At 48.1% G+C, this 22,957-nt stretch overlaps 1 protein-coding gene across 1 annotated transcript in view; it reads right to left on the minus strand.

Moving 5' to 3' along the window:
- Nucleotides 1–22,957, minus strand: part of LOC140404849 (basal body-orientation factor 1-like) — a 37,467-nt gene that overhangs the window by 3,492 nt on the left and 11,018 nt on the right. The window contains exons 8-9 of the mRNA XM_072493562.1: nucleotides 16,431–16,924; nucleotides 15,815–15,916 (exon numbers count right to left, since the gene is read on the minus strand). Coding sequence (XP_072349663.1) covers nucleotides 15,815–15,916; nucleotides 16,431–16,924 — 596 coding nt within the window. The remainder of the gene's footprint in view (nucleotides 1–15,814; nucleotides 15,917–16,430; nucleotides 16,925–22,957) is intronic.

The following is a 22,957-nucleotide window of genomic DNA, read 5'->3' on the forward strand; positions in this document are numbered from 1 at the left end:
ATCCACCTAACCTGCACATCTTTGGACTGGGAGGAAACCGGAGCACCCGGAGGAAACCCACGCACACACGGAGGATGTGCAGACTCCGTACAGACAGTGACCCAAGCCGGAATCGAACCTGGGACCCTGGAGCTGTGAAGCAATTGTGCTATCCACAATGCTACCGTGCTGCCCTGATATATGGAGTTGGTAACCCAAATGTTAGAATCATCTCTTTTCAAATTAATAGCTACCTACTCATGTAGCTGTCGACACCTTGTTGCAACTTTACTTCAATATTTACTTCAATATACTGCTTGGGAACAGTAATCTTCCCAATAGCCAACCAATTGAATGTCACCTGTCAGAAAATATATCCTATTTTTAAACAAACTTAATTTAGATCAGTAATTTTAATGCTGGCCTTGCCAACAGCACTCGTCCTAAGCAAAAAAAATTACTTTGACCTAGAAGATATTGAGCTTCTTGAATATTGTTACAGCTGCACTAATTCCGATCAGCAAAGCATGTTCCATCACACATCTGGCTTGTACCTTGTAGATGGTGGAAAGGAGTTAAGGGAGGCAGGGTGACACGCAAATATTTTTTTTTTTGTGAAAATCTTTCAATTGGCTTTTCTCATTTATAAACAGTTGTTACTTATATACATTACATTTTTCTTGCCCATGCTAATTTGCTTTATTTTACAGAGAGGTTTGTTTTGTCCTTCATTTGACTAACTACGTACATTTTGCTGCCCTCTGGATCGGTCTATGATATCCCCCCTTCTCCTCCTCCCCCCCCCCCATTGGTTTCAGCACCCTTCCTCTTCTCTTGTGATTTCCCCATTCTCCCCCCCCCCCCCCCCGCCCGCCCGCCCCCCCCCCCCCCCCCCCCGGGGTTGCACAGTCCTTTGGTTCTTCATTTTTTTTTTTTTTTCCTGGCTTACTCCTCGTTGCTGGCCTCAACAGGTTTTGGAACAGGCCGACTATCTGCCCCCAAGTATCCAGGAAGCCTTCCTCGGATGTCGTACTTAATCTTCTCCAGGTGGAGAAATTCCGAGAGGTCAGCGAGCCAGTCTGCAGCTTTGGGTGGTGCTGCCGATCGCCAGCCGATCAGGATTCTCCAGCGTGCGATTAGGGAAGCGAAAGCAAGGTTGTTGGCCCCCTTCCCCATGTGTAGCTCTGGCTGCTCCGATACCCCGAAGATTGCCACTATTGGGAATGGCTTCACCCCCATCCCTTTGGACATTGCCTCGGATAAGGCTGTCCAGAATCCAGCAAGCTTGGGGCAAGCCCAAAACATGTGGGTGTGGTTGGCCGGGCCCCTCTGGCACCGTTCACATTTGTCTTCCACCTCGGGGAAGAACCTGCTCATTCGGGTTCTGGTCAGGTACGCTCTGTGCACCACTTTGAGCTGCATTAGGCTTAGCCTTGCGCAGGAGGAGGTGGAGCTCACCCTGCTCAGTGCTTCGCTCCAGAGTCCCCATCCTACCTCTGTCCCCAGTTTGTCCTCCCATTTATGTCTGGTCCCGTCCAGTGGTGTTTGGGCTCTGTCCAGTAGCTGTCCGTATATTTTCCCACATAGCCTCCCCTTCTCGCTTCTTGTGCCTATCGGGTCCTCTAGTAGTGTGCTTTCTGGGGCCCCGGAGTACCCTACTGTCTCTTTGCTGAGGAAGTGCTTTATTTGGAGATGTCTCAATTCCTGTCCTCTTGCTAGTTTCCACTTCCTCGTCAGTTTGTCCAGTGTCACCAGTCTGCGCCCTAGAAGTCCCCGACCGTCAGTGTGCCCCCGTCCTGCCTCCATCTTTTGAAGGTGATATCTAACATGGCTAGGGGGATCTGTGATTACCGCAGATGGGGGCCATAAGGGACATTTTGGTTATCCCGAAGTGCTGTCTCAACTGGGTCCATGTTCTCAGCGTGGCCGCTACCACTGGGCTCGTTGTGTACCTTGTTGAGGAGGATGGGAATGCTGCTGTGGCCAGGGTCCGGAGGGTTGTTCCTTTACAGGATGCCTCCTCCATTTGTACCCAATGTGTCGGGTTCTTGTACCCATCCCCTCACTTTTTCTGCCGTTACTGCCTAGTGGTAGTATTGTAGGTTCGGTAGAGCCAGGCCCCCTCTGACTTTCCCTCTTTGCAGTGTCGGCTTGGGAATTCTCGAGTTCTTGCCCCCCCCCCACACAAACGCCATGATTAGCCTGTCTATGTTTTGGAAAAAGGCCTTGGGGATGAAGATCGGGATGGATCTAAACAGGAAGAGGAACCTTGGCAGTACGTTCATCTTGATCATCTCCACTCTTCCTGCCAGGGAGAGTGGGAGTGAGCCCCACTGTTGAAGGTCTTTTCTTTCTTCCTCCACCAGGCTGGTCAGGTTCCACTTGTGGATCTGTGTCCAGTCTCTGGCTATTTGGATCCCCAGGTAACAGAATCTGTTCTGGGCCGTTTTGAACAGGAGCCCCTTCAGCTCTTGTCCCCCTTTTGGGTTCACTGGGAATGTCTCGCTTCTTTTTTTATAATTTTAGAGTACCCAATTCATTTTTTCCAATTATGGGGCAATTTAGCATGGCCAATCCACCTAGCATGCACATCTTTTGGGTTGTGGGGGCGAAACCCACGCAAATACGGGGAAAATGTGCAAACTCCACACTGACAGTGACCCAGAGCCGGGATCGAACCTGGGACCTCGGCACCGTGAGGCAGCAGGGCTAACCCACTGCGCCACCGTGCTGCCTGGAATGTCTCGCTTTTGCCCAGGTTAAGTTTGTAGCCCAAGAAGGTTCCAAACTCTCTTAGCATTTGCAGTATTGACTTCAGTCCCTCCAGTGGCTTTGAGACATAGAGGAGCAGGTCATCTGCATAGAGTGAGACTCTGTTCTCTGTCTCCTCTCCGGATTCCCTTCCAGCTCTTTGCGTCCCACAGGGCTATCGCCAGGGGTTCGATCACTAGCGCAAACAAGAGTGGGGACGGGTCAGCCCTGTCTTCCTCTCTGTAGCTGGAAGTATTCCAAGCTGGTGGAGTTAGTTCGAACACTCGCTTTGGGAGCGTTGTACAGGAGCCTCACCCAGGCAGTGAATCCCGTTCCAGTACCTCGAGGAGGTAGCTCCATTCGACTCTGTCAAAAGCCTTTTCTGCGTCCAGGGAGACGATCATAAACAAAGAACAAAGATATGTACAGCACAGGCCCTTCGGCCCTCCAAGCCCGTGCCGACCATGCTGCCCGACTAAACTACAATCTTCTACACTTCCTGGGTCTGTATCCCTCTGTTCCCATCCTATTCATGTATTTGTCAAGATGCCCCTTAAATGTCACTATCGTCCCTGCTTCCACCACCTCCTCCGGTAGTGAGTTCCAGGCACCCACTACCCTCTGTGTAAAAAAACTTGCCTCGTACATCTACTCTAAACCTTGCCCCTCTCACCTTAAACCTATGCCCCCTAGTAATTGACCCCTCTACCCTGGGGAAAAGCCTCTGACTATCCACTCTGTCTATGCCCCTCATAATTTTGTAGACCTCTATCAGGTCGCCCCTCAACCTCCTTCGTTCCAGTGAGAACAAACCGAGTTTATTCAACCGCTCCTCATAGCTAATGCCCTCCATACCAGGCAACATTCTGGTAAATTTCTTCTGCACCCTCTCTAGAGCCTCCACATCCTTCTGGTAGTGTGGCGACCAGAATTGAACACTATGCTCCAAGTGTGGCCTAACTAAGGTTCTATACAGCTGCAACATGACTTGACAATTCTTATACTCAATGCCCCGGCCAATGAAGGCAAGCATGCCGTATGTCTTCTTGACTACCTTCGCCACCTGTGTTGCACCTTTCAGTGACCTGTGGACCTGTACTCCTAGATCTCTTTGACTTTCAATACTCTTGAGGGTTCTACCATTCACTGTATATTCCCTACCTGCATTAGACCTTCCAAAATGCATTACCTCACATTTGTCCAGATTAAACTCCATATGCCATCTCTCCGCCCAAGTCTCTAAACAATCTAAATCCTGCTGTATCCTCTGACAGTCCTCATCGCTATCCGCAATTCCACCAACCTTTGTGTCGTCTGCAAACTTACTAATCAGACCAGTTACATTTTCCTCCAAATCATTTATATATACTACAAACAGCAAAGGTCCCAGCACTGATCCCTGTGGAACACCACTGGTCACAGCCCTCCAATTAGAAAAGCATCCTTCCATTGCTACTCTCTGCCTTCTATGACCTAGCCAGTTCTGTATCCACCTTGCCAGCTCACCCCTGATCCCGTGTGACTTCACCTTTTGTACTAGTCTACCATGAGGGACCTTGACAAAGGCCTTGAAGTCCATATAGACAACATCCACTGCCCTACCTGCATCAATCATCTTAGTGACCTCCTCGAAAAACTCTATCAAATTAGTGAGACACGACCTCCCCTTCACAAAACCATGCTCCCTCTCACTAATACGTCCATTTGCTTCCAAATGGGAGTAGGTCCTGTCTCGAAGAATTCTCTCCAGTAATTTCCCTACCACTGAAGTAAGGCTCACCGGCCTGTAGTTCCCTGGATTATCCTTGCTACCCTTCTTAAACAGAGGAACAACATTGGCTATTCTCCAGTCCTCCGGGACATCACCTGAAGACAGCGAGGATCCAAAGATTTCTGTCAAGGCCTCAGCAATTTCCTCTCCAGCCTCCTTGAGTATTCTGGGGTAGATCCCATCAGGCCCTGGGAACTTTTCTACCGTAATATTTTTTAAGACACCCAACACCTCGTCTTTTTGGATCTCAATGTGACCAGGCACCCTTCTCCAGACTCAACATCTACCAATTCCTTCTCTTTGGTGAATACTGATGCAAAGTATTCATTTAGTACCTCGCCCATTTCCTCTGGCTCCACACATAGATTCCCTTGCCTATCCTTCAGTGGGCCAACCCTTTCCCTGGCTACCCTCTTGCTTTTTATGTACGTGTAAAAAGCCTTGGGATTTTCCTTAACCCTATTTGCCAATGACCTTTCGTGACCCCTTCTAGCCCTCCTGACTCCTTGCTTAAGTTCCTTCCTACTTTCCTTATATTCCACACAGGCTTTGTCTGTTCCCAGACTTTTAGCCCTGACAAATGCCTCCTTTTTCTTTTTAACGAGGCCTACAATATCTCTCGTTATCCAAGGTTCCCGAAAATTGCCGTATTTATCCTTCTTCCTCACAGGAACATGCCGGTCCTGAATTCCTTTCAACTGACACTTGAAAGCCTCCCACATGTCAGATGTTGATTTGCCCTCAAACATCCGCCCCCAATCTATGTTCTTCAGTTCCCGCCTAATATTGTTATAATTAGCCTTCCCCCAATTTGGCACATTCATCCTAGGACCACTCTTATCCTTGTCCACCAGCACTTTAAAACTTACTGAATTGGGGTCACTGTTCCCGAAATGCTCCCCTACTGAAACTCCTACCACCTGGCCGGGCTCATTCCCCAATACCAGGTCCAGTACCGCCTCTTCCCTAGTTGGACTGTCTACATATTGTTTTAAGAAGCCCTCCTGGATGCTCCTTACAAACTCTGCCCCGTCTAAGCCCCTGGCACTAAGTGAGTCCCAGTCAATATTGGGGAAGTTGAAGTCTCCCATCACCACAACCCTGTTGTTTTTACTCTTTTCCAAAATCTGTCTACCTATCTGCTCCTCTATCTCCCGCTGGCTGTTGGGAGGCCTGTAGTAAACCCCCAACATTGTGACTGCACCCTTCTTATTCCTGATCTCTACCCATATAGCCTCACTGCCCTCTGAGGTGTCCTCCCGTAGTACAGCTGTGATATTCTCCCTAACCAGTAACGCAACTCCGCCACCCCTTTTACATCCCCCCCTATCCCGCCTGAAACATCTAAATCCTGGAACGTTTAGCTGCTAATCCTGCCCTTCCCTCAACCAGGTCTCTGTAATGGCAACAACATCATAGTTCCAAGTACTAATCCAAGCCCTCAGTTCATCTGCCTTACCCGTAATACTTCTTGCATTAAAACATATGCACTTCAGGCCACCAGACCCGCTGTGTTCAGCAACTTCTCCCTGTCTGCTCTGCCTCAGTGCCACACTGTCCCTATTCCCTAGTTCTCCCTCAATGTTCTCACCTTCTGACCTATTGCTCCCGTGCCAACCCCCCTGCCATACTAGTTTAAACCCTCCCGTGTGACACTAGCAAACCTCGCGGCCAGGATATTTATGCCTCTCCGGTTTAGATGCAACCCGTCCTTCTTATACAGGTCACACCTGCCCCGGAAGAGCTCCCAGTGGTCCAGATAACGGAAACCCTCCCTCCTACACCAGCTGTTTAGCCACGTGTTTAGCTGCTCGATCTTCCTATTTCTAGCCTCACTGGCACGTGGCACAGGGAGTAATCCCGAGATTACAACCCTCGAGGTCCTGTCTTTTAACTTTCTGCCTAGCTCCCTGAACTCCTGCTGCAGGACCTCATGCCCCTTCCTGCCTATGTCGTTAGTACCAATATGTACAACGACCTCTGCCTGTTTGCCCTCCCCCTTCAGGATGCCCTCTACCCGTTCGGAGACATCCTGGACCCTGGCACCAGGGAGGCAACATACCATCCTGGAGTCTCTTTCACGTCCACAGAAGCGCCTATCTGTGCCCCTGTCTATAGAGTCCCCTATTACTATTACTCTTCTGCGCTTTGACCCTCCCTTCTGAACATCAGAGCCAGCCGTGGTGCCACTGCTCTGGCTGCTGCTGTTTTCCCCTGATAGGCTATCCCCCCCGACAGTATCCAAAGGGGTCTACCTGTTCGAGAAGGGGACAACCACAGGGGATTCCTGCAATGACTGCCTGCCCTTTCTGATGGTCACTCATTTCTCTGCCTGCACCTTGGGTGTGACCACATTTATATAACTGCGATCTATGACGCTTTCCGCCACCTGCATGCTCCTAAATGCATCCAATTGCTGCTCCAACCGAACCATGCGGTCTGTGAGGAGCTCCAGTTGGGTGCACATTCTGCAGATGAAGCCATCCGGGACGCTGGAAGCCTCCCGGACCTGCCACATCTCACAGTCCGAGCACTGCACCCCTCTAACTGACATTGCGTCAATTAATTAGTAAATTAAAAGTAAAAAAAAAAATGTATTTATTTATTTTTTTAAAGTTACTGTTAACTATCTGTTTCCTTGCACTAGATTTCTAATATAAATGTGAAAGCTAAATATAGTACTCTCCGATCTCTGGCTTAGATACCCCATTAAATTATAATTAAGTAATTGTTTAATTAGTTACCAATGCTTAATTTTTTTAATTTAGTGTAGATTCCCAACCAGCCACTCGGGTCACAGCTTTTCTGTGATGTCACTTAAGTTTCTTCCCCCCCCCCCCCCCACCCCCACACACACAATTTGAAAAAGGTATAAAAGTAAAAATGAGTAAAAATCACTTGCTTACCTTCTGAGGGTCTTAGATGTTCTCAGGTTCTCTCCCTGACAGAGACTGCTCCTCCTCCCCTGAACGGCTCCCGAAATTAGGCCGCGATCTTTTAAAATCACCTCTGGTATTCTCTCCCGGGGGGGGGGGGGTCATTATCACATTCAGCAGCCGCCTGATGTTCGCTGTGAGCTGCCTACCCTTGACCAAGCCCGTTTGGTCCTCTGCAACCACCTCTGCTACGCAGCCCTCCAGGCTTTTGGCCAGGACCTTTGCGAGTATTTTCGCGTCCAATTTCAGCAGTGAAATGGGTCTGTATGATCCACATTCCATCAGGTCTTTATCTTTTTTGGGCATCAGTGAAATTGTGGCCTGTGCTAGCGTGGGGGGCAGGGTGCCCCCTGCCAGTGAGTCCGCAAACATGTCCCTTAGGTGTGGGGCCAGGACTTGTGCGAATTTTTTGTAGACGTCCGCCGGGAACCCGTTGGGTCCCGGTACCTTCCCCACCTGCATGGAGCTGATGCTCTCATGATTTCTCCCAGGTCTATTGGTGCTTCCAGCTCCCCCCGTCGGTCTTCCCCCACAACTGGTAGTTCCAGTCTGTCTAGGAACTATTTCATTCCCACATCCCCGTCGGGGGGCTCGGAGGTGTACAGTCTCCGGTAGAAGGTCTCGAATGCCCGATTGACCTCCTTTGGCTCTGTTACCAGCCTGCCTTTGCTATCCTTAACCTGCGCTATTTCCCTCGTAGCTGCCTGCTTTCTCAGCTGGTGATCCAATAGGCGGCCAGCCTTGGCTCCGTGTTCGTAGAAGGTCCCCCGTGTCTGGCGGAGTTGGTACACTGCTTTCCTAGTGGATAGCAGGTTAAAGTCAATTTGCAGCTTTTTCCTCTCCGCCAGCAGCTCTACGGTCGGGGCCTCGAAGTACTTTCTATCGACTTCCGGAATGGAGTCCACTAGCTGTTGCCTGGCCACCCTCTCTATCCTATCTCTACTTGCCTTGCAGGCTATGATCTCTCCTCTGATCACGGCCTTCAGTGCCTCCCAAAACATGGAGGGTGAGACCTCCACGTTTTGGTTGTTCCTAACATAATCGCCTATGGCCTGCAATATTTTTTGACAGAAAGCCTCGTCGGCCAGGAGTCCCGTGTCCAGCCTCCATGTGGGGCACTGGGCCCAGCCTGTCTCCAACCTCACATCCATACAGTGTGGAGTGTGGTCAGAGATAACGATCGCGGAGTAGTCCGTTCCCGTGATCCCTGGAAGCACCAATTTCCCCTCTGCAAAGAAGTCTATACGGGTGTGCACCTGCGAAAATAACAAGAACTCCTTTTCTCCCGGGTGCAAGAACCTCCGTGGGTCCACCGCCCCCATCTGTTCCATGAAGGCCCCTAGCTCCCTAGCCATGCCAGACGTTTTCCCCGTTCTGGGGTTTGATCAGTCGGGCAGTGGGTCCAGCACGCAGTTAAAGTCGCCCCCCCATAATCAGTCGGTGTGTGTCAAGGTCGGGGATTTCCGCCATGGTATTCTTTATGAATTCTGAGTCGTCCCAGTTGGGAGCATATACATTTACCAATGCGACAGGCGTTCCTTCCAGGACCCCGCTGACCATGACGTACCTTCCTCCTGGGTCCGTAACTCTTGGTTCCCGTAAACCTCGTCCTTTTGCTAATTAATATTGCTACCCCTCTAGCCCCGTAGCATGAGTGGTATGTCTGTCCCACCCAGCCCTTCCTTACCAGCAGTCGGTCCTTCTCCCTCAGGTGCGTCTCTTGTAGATAGATTATGTCTGCTTTTAGGCTTCTTAGGTGGGCGAACACTCTAGATCTTTTCACTGGGCTGTCGAGTCACCTTACATTCCAGGTAACAATTCTGGTGGGGAGTTTCTGACCCCCCCGGTCCTGGTGGACGCGCCCCTACACTCTGGGGTTTCCCTTTGCTAGGGGGCCGTCCAAAATGTCCAGGGTCACCGCTCTCACCATGGGGGCGGGCCTCAGCGCTCAGGGGTTTCCCTTTGCCCAGGGGGCACCCAATGCGGGCACCAGCTGCGTGTACGCCACACGGGTGTGCCCCTGCGCTCCGGGGTCTCCCTCCGCCCTGATGCCCTCTCGAGTGGCTGTTTGCGGCGCCCTCTTGGTTCCTCGCCTGCTCCATGCCCGCCGAGGCCTATGTCTGTACTGCTTCACTATTTCACCTTTCTCTTTGCTTCTCTTTTGTTCTGCGTTCTCCCCAGACTCCTCCCCCAGCCCCTGTACCTTTGTGTGTCCCCCCTGCGTTCTCACCCCTCCTTGTGCCAGGTGCTCCCCCTCCCCTGAGAGGCAGCCCTCACTCCTTCCTTCCTGCTCTCCACGCTAGTACGGTGGCCCTCCTACCAGTATTCACCCAGTTCTGGCCCTGTTTAACCTTTCTCCTACTGGCCCTTGTCTCACCTTCCAGTTTGCCTTCCTCACCCTCATTTCCCTCGCTCCCCCCCCCACCCCTCCCATTGCATTGAGAGCAGAGAGAAGCTCTGAGACAAGACAGCACAGTCCCGCGCAAGGCATAAAACACATGTGCACAGTTCATGAGTCCATTGTCCTTGTTTGCGGTCTGTACTCCGCTCTTTGTTCTGGTTTTCCCTTCCTTTTCCGTCCCCATGTCTTTCAACAAAGAACAACAACAAAGAACAAAGAAATGTACAGCACAGGAACAGGCCCAGCTGCAACATGACTTGACAATTCTTATACTCAATGCCCCGGCCAATGAAGGCAAGCATGCCGTATGCCTTCTTGACTACCTTCTCCACCTGTGTTGCCCCTTTCAATGACCTGTGGACCTGTACTCCTAGATATCTTTGACTTTCAATACTCTTGAGGGTTCTACCATTCACTGTATATTCCCTACCTGCATTAGACCTTCCAAAATGCATTACCTCACATTTGTCCGGATTAAACTCCATCTGCCATCTCTCCGCCCAAGTCTCCAAACAATCTAAATCCTGCTGTATCCTCTGACAGTCCTCATCGCTATCCGCAATTCCACCAACCTTTGTGTCGTCTGCAAACTTACTAATCAGACCAGTTACATTTTCCTCCAAATCATTTATATATACTACAAAGAGCAAAGGTCCCAGCACTGATCCCTGTGGAACACCACTGGTCACAGCCCTCCAATTAGAAAAGCATCCTTCCATTGCTACTCTCTGCCTTCTATGGCCTAGCCAGTTCTGTATCCACCTTGCCAGCTCACCCCTGATCCCGTGTGACTTCACCTTTTGTACTAGTCTACCATGAGGGACCTTGTCAAAGGCCTTACTGAAGTCCATATAGACAACATCCACTGCCCTACCTGCATCAATCATCTTAGTGACCTCCTCGAAAAACTCTATCAAGTTAGTGAGACACGACCTCCCCTTCACAAAACCGTGCTGCCCCTCACTAATACGTCCATTTGCTTCCAAATGGGAGTAGATCCTGTCTCGAAGAATTCTCTCCAGTAATTTCCCTACCACTGAAGTAAGGCTCACCGGCCTGTAGTTCCCGGGATTATCCTTGCTACCCTTCTTAAACAGAGGAACAACATTGGCTATTCTCCAGTCGGGACATCCCCTGAAGACAGCGAGGATCCAAAGATTTCTGTCAAGGCCTCAGCAATTTCCTCTCCAGCCTCCTTCAGTATTCTGGGGTAGATCCCATCAGGCCCTGGGGACTTATCTACCTTAATATTTTTTAAGACACCCAACACCTCGTCTTTTTGGATCTCAATGTGACCCAGGCTATCTACACATCCTTCTCCAGACTCAACATCTACCAATTTCTTCTCTTTGGTGAATACTGATGCAAAGTATTCATTTAGTACCTCGCCCATTTCCTCTGGCTCCACACATAGATTCCCTTGCCTATCCTTCAGTGGGCCAACCCTTTCCCTGGCTACCCTCTTGCTTTTTATGTACGTGTAAAAAGCCTTGGGATTTTCCTTAACCCTATTTGCCAATGACTTTTCGTGACCCCTTCTAGCCCTCCTGACTCCTTGCTTAAGTTCCTTCCTACTTTCCTTATATTCCACGCAGGCTTTGTCTGTTCCCAGCCTTTTAGCCTTACAAATGCCTCCTTTTTCTTTTTGACGAGGCCTACAATATCTCTCGTCATCCAAGGTTCCCGAAAATTGCCGTATTTATCCTTCTTCCTCACAGGAACATGCCGGTCCTGAATTTCTTTCAACTGACACTTGAAAGCCTCCCACATGTCAGATGTTGATTTGCCCTCAAACATCCGCCCCCAATCTATGTTCTTCAGTTCCCGCCTAATATTGTTATAATTAGCCTTCCCCCAATTTAGCACATTCATCCTAGGACCACTCTTATCCTTGTCCACCAATACTTTAAAACTTACTGAATTGTGGTCACCGTTACCGAAATGCTCCCCTTCTGAAACATCTACCACCTGGCCGGGCTCATTCCCCAATACCAGGTCCAGTACCGCCCCTTCCCTAGTTGGACTGTCTACATATTGTTTTAAGAAGCCCTCCTGGATGCTCCTTACAAACTCCGCCCCGTCTAAGCCCCTGGCACTAAGTGAGTCCCAGTCAATATTGGGGAAGTTGAAGTCTCCCATCACCACAACCCTGTTGTTTTTACTCTTTTCCAAAATCTGTCTATCTATCTGCTCCTCTATCTCCCGCTGGCTGTTGGGAGGCCTGTAGTAAACCCCCAACATTGTGACTGCACCCTTCTTATTCCTGATCTCTACCCATATAGCCTCACTGCCCTCTGAGGTGTCCTCCCGCAGTACAGCTGTGATATTCTCCCAAACCAGTAGCGCAACTCCGCCTCCCCTTTTACATCCCCCTCTATCCCGCCTGAGACATCTAAATCCTGGAACGTTTAGCTGCCAATCCTGCCCTTCCCTCAACCAGGTCTCTGTAATGGCAACAACATCATAGTTCCAAGTACTAATCCAAGCCCTAAGTTCATCTGCCTTACCCGTAATACTTATTGCATTAAAACATATGCACTTCAGGCCACCAGACCCGCTGTGTTCAGCAACTTCTCCCTGTCTGCTCTGCCTCAGAGCCACACTGTCCCTATTCCCTAGTTCTCCCTCAATGTTCTCACCTTCTGACCTATTGCTCCCGTGCCCACCCCCCTGCCATACTAGTTTAAACCCTCCCGTGTGACACTAGCAAACCTCGCGGCCAGGATATTTATGCCTCTCCGGTTTAGATGCAACCCGTCCTTCTTATACAGGTCACACCTGCACCGGAAGAGCTCCCAGTGGTCCAGATAACGGAAACCCTCCCTCCTACACCAGCTGTTTAGCCACGTGTTTAGCTGCTCGATCTTCCTATTTCTAGCCTCACTGGCACGTGGCACAGGGAGTAATCCCGAGATTACAACCCTCGAGGTCCTGTCTTTTAACTTTCTGCCTAGCTCCCTGAACTCCTGCTGCAGGACCTCATGCCCCTTCCTGCCTATGTCGTTAGTACCAATATGTACAACGACCTCTGCCTGTTTGCCCTCCCCCTTCAGGATGCCCTCTACCCGTTCGGAGACATCCTGGACCCTGGCACCAGGGAGGCAACATACCATCCTGGAGTCTCTTTCACGTCCACAGAAGCGCCTATCTGTGCCCCTGTCTATAGAGTCCCCTATTACTATTACTCTTCTGCGCTTTGACCCTCCCTTCTGAACATCAGAGCCAGCCGTGGTGCCACTGCTCTGGCTACTGCTGTTTTCCCCTGATTGGATACTGTCTGGGGGGGGATAGCCTAAGGGGTATACCTGTTCGAGAGGGTGACAACCACAGGGGATTCCTGCACTGACTGCCTGCCCTTTCTGGTGGTCACCCATTTCTGTGCCTGCACCTTGGGTGTGACCACATTTACATAACTGCGATCTATGACGCTTTCCGCCACCTGCATGCTCCTAAATGCATCCAATTGCTGCTCCAACCGAACCATGCGGTCTGTGAGGAGCTCCAGTTGGGTGCACTTTCTGCAGATGAAGCCATCCGGGACGCTGGAAGCCTCCCGGACCTGCCACATCTCACAGTCAGAGCACTGCACCCCTCTAACTGACATTGCGTCAATTAATTTAAAAAAAATTTAAAAATTCAAAGTTACTGTTAACTATCTGTTTCCTAGCACTAGATTTCTAATGGAAATGCGAAAGCTAAATATAGTACTCTCCGATCTCTGGCTTAGATATCCCTCTAAAATTATAATTAAGTAATTATGTTTAATTAGTTACCAATGCTTAATTTTTTTAATTTAGTGTAGATTCCCAACCAGCCACTCAGGCCACAGCTTTTCTGTGATGTCACTTCAGTTTCCCCCCGACACACACAATTTGAAAAAGGTATAAAAGTAAAAATGAGTAAAAATCACTTACTTACCTTCTTACCCTCTGAGTGTCTTAGATATTCTCAGGTTCTCTCCCTGACAGAGACTGCTCCTCCTCCTCTGAACGGCTCCCGAAACTAGGAAATGTTTTAAAATCTCCGCTCCGACTCGCAGCTCCCGCGCTTTTTAAATCTCCCGCGCTGTTTTCAGAGTCCCGGCTCCCTCAGCTCTCGCGCTGTTTTCACTGTCCCGGCTCACTCCGTGCTGTTTTCAAAGTCCCGGCTCCCTCAGCTCCCGCGCTGTTTTCAGAGTCCCGGCTCCCTCAGCTCCCGCGCTGTTTTCACTGTCCCGGCTCCCTCAGCTCTCGCGCTGTTTTCAGAGTCCCGGCTTACTCAGCTCCCGCGCTGTTTTCAGAGTCCCGACTCACTCAGCTCCCGCGCTGTTTTCAGAGTCCTGGCTCCCTCAGCTCCCGCGCTTTTTAAATCTCCTGCGCTGTTTTCACTGTCCCGGCTCACTCAGCTCCCGCGCTGTTTTCAGAGTCCCGGCTCCCTCAGCTCCCGCGCTGTTTTCACTGTCCCGGCTCACTCAGCTCCCGCGCTGTTTTCAGAGTCCCGGCTCCCTCAGCTCCCGCGCTGTTTTCAGAGTCCTGGCTCACTCACCTCTCACGCTGTTTTCAGAGTCCCGGCTCACTCAGCTCCCGCGCTGTTTTCATTGCGCTTGCGTGTGCTCCTCCCCTGTTTGTTCGCTCTAACGAACTCATCAGCCACTGTTGGGTTGTTAAAATACAGCTCTTTCCCTTCAAATGTTACCCAGAGTTTGGCTGGGAATAACATCCCAAATTTTACCTTGCTTTTGTGCAGTGCTGATTTCGCCTTGTTGAATTCAGCCCTTTTTTTGGCCTGGTTCGCCCCAATGTCCTGATACACCCTGATGGTCTTCCCTTCCCACGTGCTCTGTTTCGTTTGCCGGGCCTACTTTTGGATTCTCTCCCGGTCTTGGAACCGGTGCGCTCTTGGGCGCTAGTTCTGTTTGGGGACGCGACTCTCCTCGGCCGCTTCTGAGCCTTCGGCTCCAGTTCCTCCCGCACCTTTTTTAAAAAAAATTCTCTGGCTCCTCTCGCACATTTATTTCTCCCACGGGCCTCGCCTTACCGTCGGTCCGGACTCTTGCGGCTTTTTTCTTCCTGCTCGTACCTCCCCGGTGAGCGCTGTGTGGGTTCTCTCTTAACCAAGAATAAAAATACCCTTGGGACTAAACAAACAAACAAAAAAAAAAAACCTTGAAAGTTTAGTCCTTCAGTGGGAGCTGCCCCGTGCACATCTTTCCCCCTACAGAGTCTCGCAAATATTTTTTTTATGGGCAGCACAGTGGCTAGCTGCCTCACAGCGCCAGGTACCCGAATTCAATTCTGGCCTCGGGTTACTGTGAGTTTGCACGTTCTCCCCATGTCTGCGTGTTTCCTCCAGGTGCTCCGGTTTCCTCCCACAATCCAAAGATGTGTAGGTTTGGTGGATTGGCCATGCTAAATTGACCCTTAAGTCCAAAAGGTTAGGTGGGATTACTGGGTTACAGGGATATACTGAGTTAAGGGGACCTGACCCTCGGTGGGATGCCCTTCCAGAGGGCCGGTGCAGACACGATGGGCCAAATGGCCCCCTGCACGGTAGGGATTCTATAATTCTATCATAATCTTTATTAATGTTACAAGTAGGCTTAACATTAACACTGCAATGAAGTTACTCTGAAAATCCCATAGTTGCCACACTCCGGCGCCTGTTCGGGTACACAGAGGGAGAATTCTGAATGTCCAATTCACCTAACAAGCATGTCTTTTGGGACTTGTGGGAGGAAACCGGAGCACCTGGAGGAAACCCAGGCAGACACGGGGAGAACATGCAGACTCAGCACAGACAGCGATCCAAACCGGGAATCGAACCCGGGTCCCTGGTGCTGTTGAGCAACAGTGCTAACCACTGTGCTATTGTGCCGCCTACATAACACTAAAGTATATAATATGATGGTACTATATAGGCCACTATTTCTGAGCATTGCAGCTCAATCTGATGTTCTGGAGTTAATGATCAAGGTATCAACATTTCAATTCAACATACCTATTTGTTTTCAATCCATTCATCTTTGCAAACAGTAGGCGTAAGACTTTTTCTTTCTGCTCCCAAGTTAAGTCAGAGATATTCACTTTTCCAATATACATGCTGAAAAAAAGGTTTTATTTAGGAATAAAAGTAACAGGTTGAGGGCAAAATGCTGTTTGTAAGAAGCACACGATTGATATAAATTGACCAAATTCTGTAGATTAAAATTTTTAAAAATAAATTTAAAGTATCCAATTATTTTTTTTCCCAATTAAGGAGTAATTTAGCATAGCCAATCCACCTACCCTGCACATCTTTGGATTGTGGGGGTGAGACCCACACAGGCAAAGGGAGAATGTGCAAACTCCACACCGACAGTGACCCGGGGCCGGGATCGAACCCGGGTCCTCAGCGCCATATGCAGCGGTGCTAACCACTGTGCCACCATGCTGTCTAGTTCTATAGATTTATAACTCTTGTTGCATCTCTTAATCCCCTGAACTGACTGGCTGACTTATTAAGGATGTGTGTTTCTGAATCTGGCCAAGTTTGGGAATTATAAATACATGTTGGCAGCTTTATTACATACATGTGGCCTCACACAAGGCAAAATATCATTAGGAATTTAACATACCATTTATCAGCATCTTCCATATCTTGATACACACAGTTTGTGCTATGCTCGCTCTTGTTAAAGGTCCTGATTTTGGGATAATCCTCCTTGCCAGTACTTGCATCCAGCATTAATTTCTGGTATGCGATTTGGGCCGCTTGCTTGTAGTGAGCCCGACTATGGAAGATCTTCTGCCTCACTTCATCCAAGGCTTGTAGGAAAAACAGTTCCACCTCAGTGCGCTGGTCCAGGATGTTTTTGGCCAGCTTCTTCACTCGGTTCATCTCCTTGTCTTTCAACTTAATCACTGCTTGCAGCCTTTCAATCTCTATCTTGCCAGTTGCCATTTTAATTTCAGTTTCTCGTTTGATTTCCTCCTTTTCTGCCTCAAACTCGGATGCCATATGTCCCAGTGCCTTTTCCAAGTTCTCCACTTTCCTTTGAAGCTCGCTGATCATTTTTCTCTGCTTCCTTGAGTGTGACACTTTTTCTTTCACTAATAGGTCATTAGTTTCCTAGAACAAGAAACATGATGTTTTAATGTCAATTGATTGCGACCCTTATAAAAACATTGAAGCATGTAAGCACTAAAGAGGATGAAAGGAGTAAAGACCAGTTATGAGGTAAGATTAGAGAAATTTAAGCTCTTTGTCTGGAAAGAACTCAGTTCAAAGTGTCATTATTGACATAGACAAAATATTAAATGATACAAAATAAACGCAAAATGGTTACTTGAAATTCACCCAGGAAGCATAGCCATGGTGATTGTAGCCACGTAAAATGGCTGCTTCCCGATTAAATTGGTCAAACCCCGATCCAAAATGGCGAACGGCAGAGGCTGATGGGAAAATCAGCCAACAGGACTCAAACGGACAGCTGCAGGTAAAACAGTGTATTCGCCTCTGGGGGAATCCAGACAGATCGAAACCTGCAGCCATTAACATCACAACAACCCAGCCATCTGCATAGTAAACTGCCATCCCCGGGAACAATTGCTACACATTAGCAACATAAAGCTACTCCAGACCTCTCGGTGCCAGGAGAGGCTAACACAAAGAAAGGTGGGCGACCACCCCCCCCGATCAAGGAATCGCCCCATTATTGGAGCATATCGAACCAAGTGATTGGGACCAAGTCCAATCACTTGGAACCAGGGTCAAGGTCCACCCCGAGAGGCGGGAAGCCCCTGGGAACTATAAGAGTAAGGGGCCAAGTTCAGATCGACCCTTCTCTTCCTGCTTGCAACCTTCGCAAGAACCTTCGACAAAGAAACAGTAAGTTTGACTCCAGCGATCGCTACCCGATAGACACTCCTAACCATCGACCAGTATCAGCCTTCGAATCCCGTGGGCTCAGGACCAATTCGAAAGACCATTCGTTTCCCTGACCTGGTGGGCCATTCCCAAAGTTAAGTATTGGCCTGTTAGTTGTAGGTATTAGTCTAGAAGTAGGATTATTGTATAAGTATTAATTGCTGTATATAATAAATGACCGTTGATTTAATTCTTACTAAGCGGTGTGCTGCATTATTAATCATAACTTGAACTTGAACCACGTGGCGGTATCAGAAAGATACCTGGCGACTTGTGAGCAAAGGTGACAGAATTAGAGGTAATAAATAATATGAGCGAAAGTAACAGGGTAGTTATTATGGGAGATTTTAACTTTCCAAATATTGACTGGAAAAGATATAGTTTGAGTACAATAGATGGGTCGTTTTTTGTACAGTGTGTGCAGGAGGGTTTCCTGAAACAATATGTTGACAGGCCAACAAGAGGCGAGGCCACGTTGGATTTGGTTTTGGGTAATGAACCAGGCCAGGTGTTGGATTTGGAGGTAGGAGAGCACTTTGGGGACAGTGACCACAATTCGGTGACGTTTACGTTAATGATGGAAAGGGATAAGTATACACCGCAGGGCAAGAGTTATAGCTGGGGGAAGGGCAATTATGATGCCATTAGACGTGACTTGGGGGGGATAAGGTGGAGAAGTAGGCTGCAAGTGTTGGGCACACTGGATAAGTGGGGCTTGTTCAAGGATCAGCTACTGCGTGTTCTTGATAAGTATGTACCGGTCAGACAGGGAGGAAGGCGTCGAGCGAGGGAACCGTGGTTTACCAAGGAAGTGGAATCTCTTGTTAAGAGGAAGAAGGAGGCCTATGTGAAGATGAAGTGTGAAGTTTCGGTTGGGGCGATGGATAGTTACAAGGTAGCGAGGAAGGATCTAAAGAGAGAGCTAAGACGAGCAAGGAGGGGACATGAGAAGTATTTGGCAGGAAGGATCAAGGAAAACCCAAAAGCTTTCTATAGGTATGTCAGGAATAAGCGAATGACTAGGGAAAGAGTAGGACCAGTCAAGGACAGGGATGGGAAATTGTGTGTGGAGTCTGAAGAGATAGGCAAGATACTAAATGAATATTTTTCGTCAGTATTCACTCAGGAAAAAGATAATGTTGTGGAGGAGAATGCTGAGCCCCAGGCTAATAGAATAGATGGCATTGAGGTACGTAGGGAAGAGGTGTTGGCAATTCTGGACAGGCTGAAAATAGATAAGTCCCTGGGACCTGATGGGATTTATCCTAGGATTCTATGGGAGGCCAGGGAAGAGATTGCTGGACCTTTGGCTTTGATTTTTATGTCATCATTGGCTACAGGAATAGTGCCAGAGCACTGGAGGACAGCAAATGTGGTCCCTTTGTTCAAAAAGGGGAGCAGAGACAACCCTGGCAACTATAGGCCGGTGAGCCTCACGTCTGTAGTGGGTAAAGTCTTGGAGGGGATTATAAGAGACAAGATTTATAATCATCTAGATAGGAATAATATGATCAGGGATAGTCAGCATGGCTTTGTGAAGGGTAGGTCATGCCTCACAAACCTTATTGAGTTCTTTGAGAAGGTGACTGAACAGGTAGACGAGGGTAGAGCAGTTGATGTGGTGTATATGGATTTCAGCAAAGCGTTTGATAAGGTTCCCCACGGTAGGCTATTGCAAAAAATACGGAGGCTGGGGATTGAGGGTGATTTAGAGATGTGGATCAGAAATTGGCTAGCTGAAAGAAGACAGAGGGTGGTGGTTGATGGGAAATGTTCAGAATGGAGTACAGTCACAAGTGGAGTACCACAAGGATCTGTTCTGGGGCCGTTGCTGTTTGTCATTTTTATCAATGACCTAGAGGAAGGCGCAGAAGGGTGGGTGAGTAAATTTGCAGACGATACTAAAGTCGGTGGTGTTGTCGATAGTGTGGAAGGATGTAGCAGATTACAGAGGGATATAGATAAGCTGCAGAGCTGGGCCGAGAGGTGGCAAATGGAGTTTAATGTAGAGAAGTGTGAGGTGATTCACTTTGGAAGGAATAACAGGAATGCGGAATATTTGGCTAATGGTAAAGTTCTTGAAAGTGTGGATGAGCAGAGGGATCTAGGTGTCCATGTACATAGATCCCTGAAAGTTGCCACCCAGGTTGATAGGGTTGTGAAGAAGGCCTATGGAGTGTTGGCCTTTATTGGTAGAGGGATTGAGTTCCGGAGTCGGGAGGTCATGTTGCAGCTGTACAGAACTCTGGTCCGGCCGCATTTGGAGTATTGCGTACAGTTCTGGTCACCGCATTATAGGAAGGACGTGGAGGCTTTGGAGCGGGTGCAGAGGAGATTTACCAGGATGTTGCCTGGTATGGAGGGAAAATCTTATGAGGAAAGGCTGATGGACTTGAGGTTGTTTTCGTTGGATGAAAGAAGGAGAGGAGACTTAATAGAGGCATACAAAATGATCAGGGGGTTGGATAGGGTGGACAGTGAGAGCCTTCTCCCGCGGATGGATATGGCTGGCACGAGGGGACATAACTTTAAACTGAGGGGTAATAGATATAGGACAGAGGTCAGAGGTAGGTTCTTTACGCAAAGAGTAGTGAGGCCGTGGAATGCCCTACCTGCTACAGTGGTGAACTCGCCAACATTGAGGGCATTTAAAAGTTTATTGGATAAACATATGGATGATAATGGCATAGTGTAGGTTGGATGGCTTTTGTTTCGGTGCAACATCGTGGGCCGAAGGGCCTGTACTGCGCTGTATTGTTCTATGTTCTATGTTCTATAAACTAAGGCTAATAAGAGCAACATGATACAACTTTAAATAAGTTTAAAAAATAGTTTTAAAACAGGTATTTGGAAAAAATACATTCATCACTAAGAATAAAAATACACATGAAATGTCTTCATAGAATCTACAGTGCAGAAAGAGGCCATTCGGCCCAACAAGTCTGCACCGGCCCCTGGAAAGAGCACCTTACTTAAACCCACACCTCCACCCTATCCCTGTTACCCAGTAACCCAACCTAACCTTTTTGGACACTAAGGACAATTTAGCATAGCCAATCTACCTAACCTGCACATCTTTGGACTGTGGGAGGAAACTGGAGCACCCTGAGGAAACCCATGCAAACACTGGGAGAACATATAGACTTTGCACAGACACTGATCCAAGTCAGGAATCGAACCCAGGTCCCTGGCATTGTAAAACAACAGTGCTAACCACTGTGCTGCTGTGGCACCCCTTTTTTTATTTAAAAAACACTCAAATGGATACTGGTGGCAAAAAACTTGATTATTTTAAAATGTTAAATTCTGGGAAACACTGAGCTTCAGAGTTCAAAGGCCTTTACTCACCTTCCTTATTTTCTTATGCTTGCTTCACCAGTGAGCTCAGTGTGTAAAACCAGGACTATTGTTTTATGGTGACTCCAGAAGTAAAACTGCATTTTTACCATGCTGGATTCCAGGATTTTAATTAGTCTCAGTTCCATCTGTTATCTGAAATGTGAGAACCAGTGACCTTGCACAAAACCATTAAGTGGTGCTATTTGATACTGTATTATTAGGTCACTGTGTGGCTAAAATTATAGTCTCACTAAAGCAAAGGTCCCCAAATGGGGTCCGCGAGCCCCTTCAGGGGGTCCGTGAAACTGGCGGCTGACGCGTGACCTGCAAACACTGGCTCAAGCGTGCAAAGTTTTAAAATAATTATTAGAGAAAACAAATAGGCCAATCAGAGCAAAGCCTCTTTTTGCACTGGATGCTCCAAGAAACTTTGCTCTGATTGAACAATTCAACTAGGCCAATCTCGCCTTTTCGGGGCAGAATAATCGGCAGCCAACAACGAAGGTGGCTCAGAAGACAGGCGACGGGAAGGGACCTTGGACCAAGCCGGCGGCCCTAGGATCAAGCAGATGGTAAAGGCAAGAATTATTTTTTTAACAAGGGAACTTTTAAATTATTACTAGGTTAGCCACTCCTAAATTGGGTATGCCTTCCAGGGGTTAATTTTAAGGGGCTATGGGATGGTGGCTTGGCCAGAGGTTCATATGGAGGGGGCCGCATAGCTGGTTTGCGACTGTGTGCCTCTTCCTAATTCTTAGTATATACATGCATATAACTATAAAATACTTATTTTACATGTGATTTCTGTGTTTGCATTTAATTTATGACAAAAAAAAGGGCATTGATATAATGAGATTGTTTGGGATTCCCCAATGCTCTTTGGAAGGTCACAAGGAGTTCCACAGCTCAAAGTTTGGTAAACCCTGCACTAAGATAACAGGATCTTTGTTCCAGTTGTATTCATACCTACTCTCAGACGTTTCGGAGAGAAGGCAGGAGAATGGGGATGAGAAACACATGAGCCATGATAGAATGGCGGGGCAGACTCGATGGGTCGAATGGCCTAATTCTGCTCCGATATCGACACTTACAGCACAACAGAAAAATTCACTGGAAAGGTGGTGGGGTTGGGACAGGGGTCATCAGCACAAAGCTATTCTTAATTGAGAGCCAATAATGGTTACTGACATAGATCAGAGCATAAACCCTTGCTGACTTTCTACCCTGTCTAGCTTAGAGGTGTTGAAATTAATTACAGTACCTCTACCATTGGCCTTTTGGTTTATATGACTTAATTCCAAAATGGGGCTTTTTTATTTGTGCGAAGAACGATCAAGTAACTGCACTCCTAATAATTGACATGGACATTGGGAGACCAACTTGGAAAAATCTTACGCTCCCTAGCACCGATATTCGCTATATTAATATGTATGAGTATTCAACAATAACAAATGCATTTAAAAAATACCATTCCTGGATCAAAACCACCAGAAAACACTGCAGTGCGGAATACACGTTCCCAAAACTACCTAGTACAGAGGACTAATACATTGCAGGACTAAACTGAATCACTTAATTTCAGTCTAGATCTCCAAACTTGCAGCTAAGACCGCTTTCTGAACTTGTACAGTTACTATTGTTCTGTTCAGCAAGAAGTCTTACAACACCAGGTTAAAGTCCAACAGGCTTGTTTTGAATCACTAGCTTTCGGAGCACAGCTCCTTCCTTAGGTAAATGAAGAGGTGGGTTCCAGAAACATATATAGACAGAGTCATTGATGCAAGACAATGAATGAGAGTCTTTGCAGGTAATTAAATCTTTACAGGTCTGTACTCGTGTGCGGAACTTGGCTATAAGTTTCTGCTCAGCGATTGTGCGTTGTAGCGCGTCCTGAAG

This window comes from Scyliorhinus torazame, chromosome 2, assembly GCF_047496885.1.
Source record: "Scyliorhinus torazame isolate Kashiwa2021f chromosome 2, sScyTor2.1, whole genome shotgun sequence".
NCBI classification, from domain to species: Eukaryota; Metazoa; Chordata; class Chondrichthyes; order Carcharhiniformes; family Scyliorhinidae; genus Scyliorhinus; species Scyliorhinus torazame.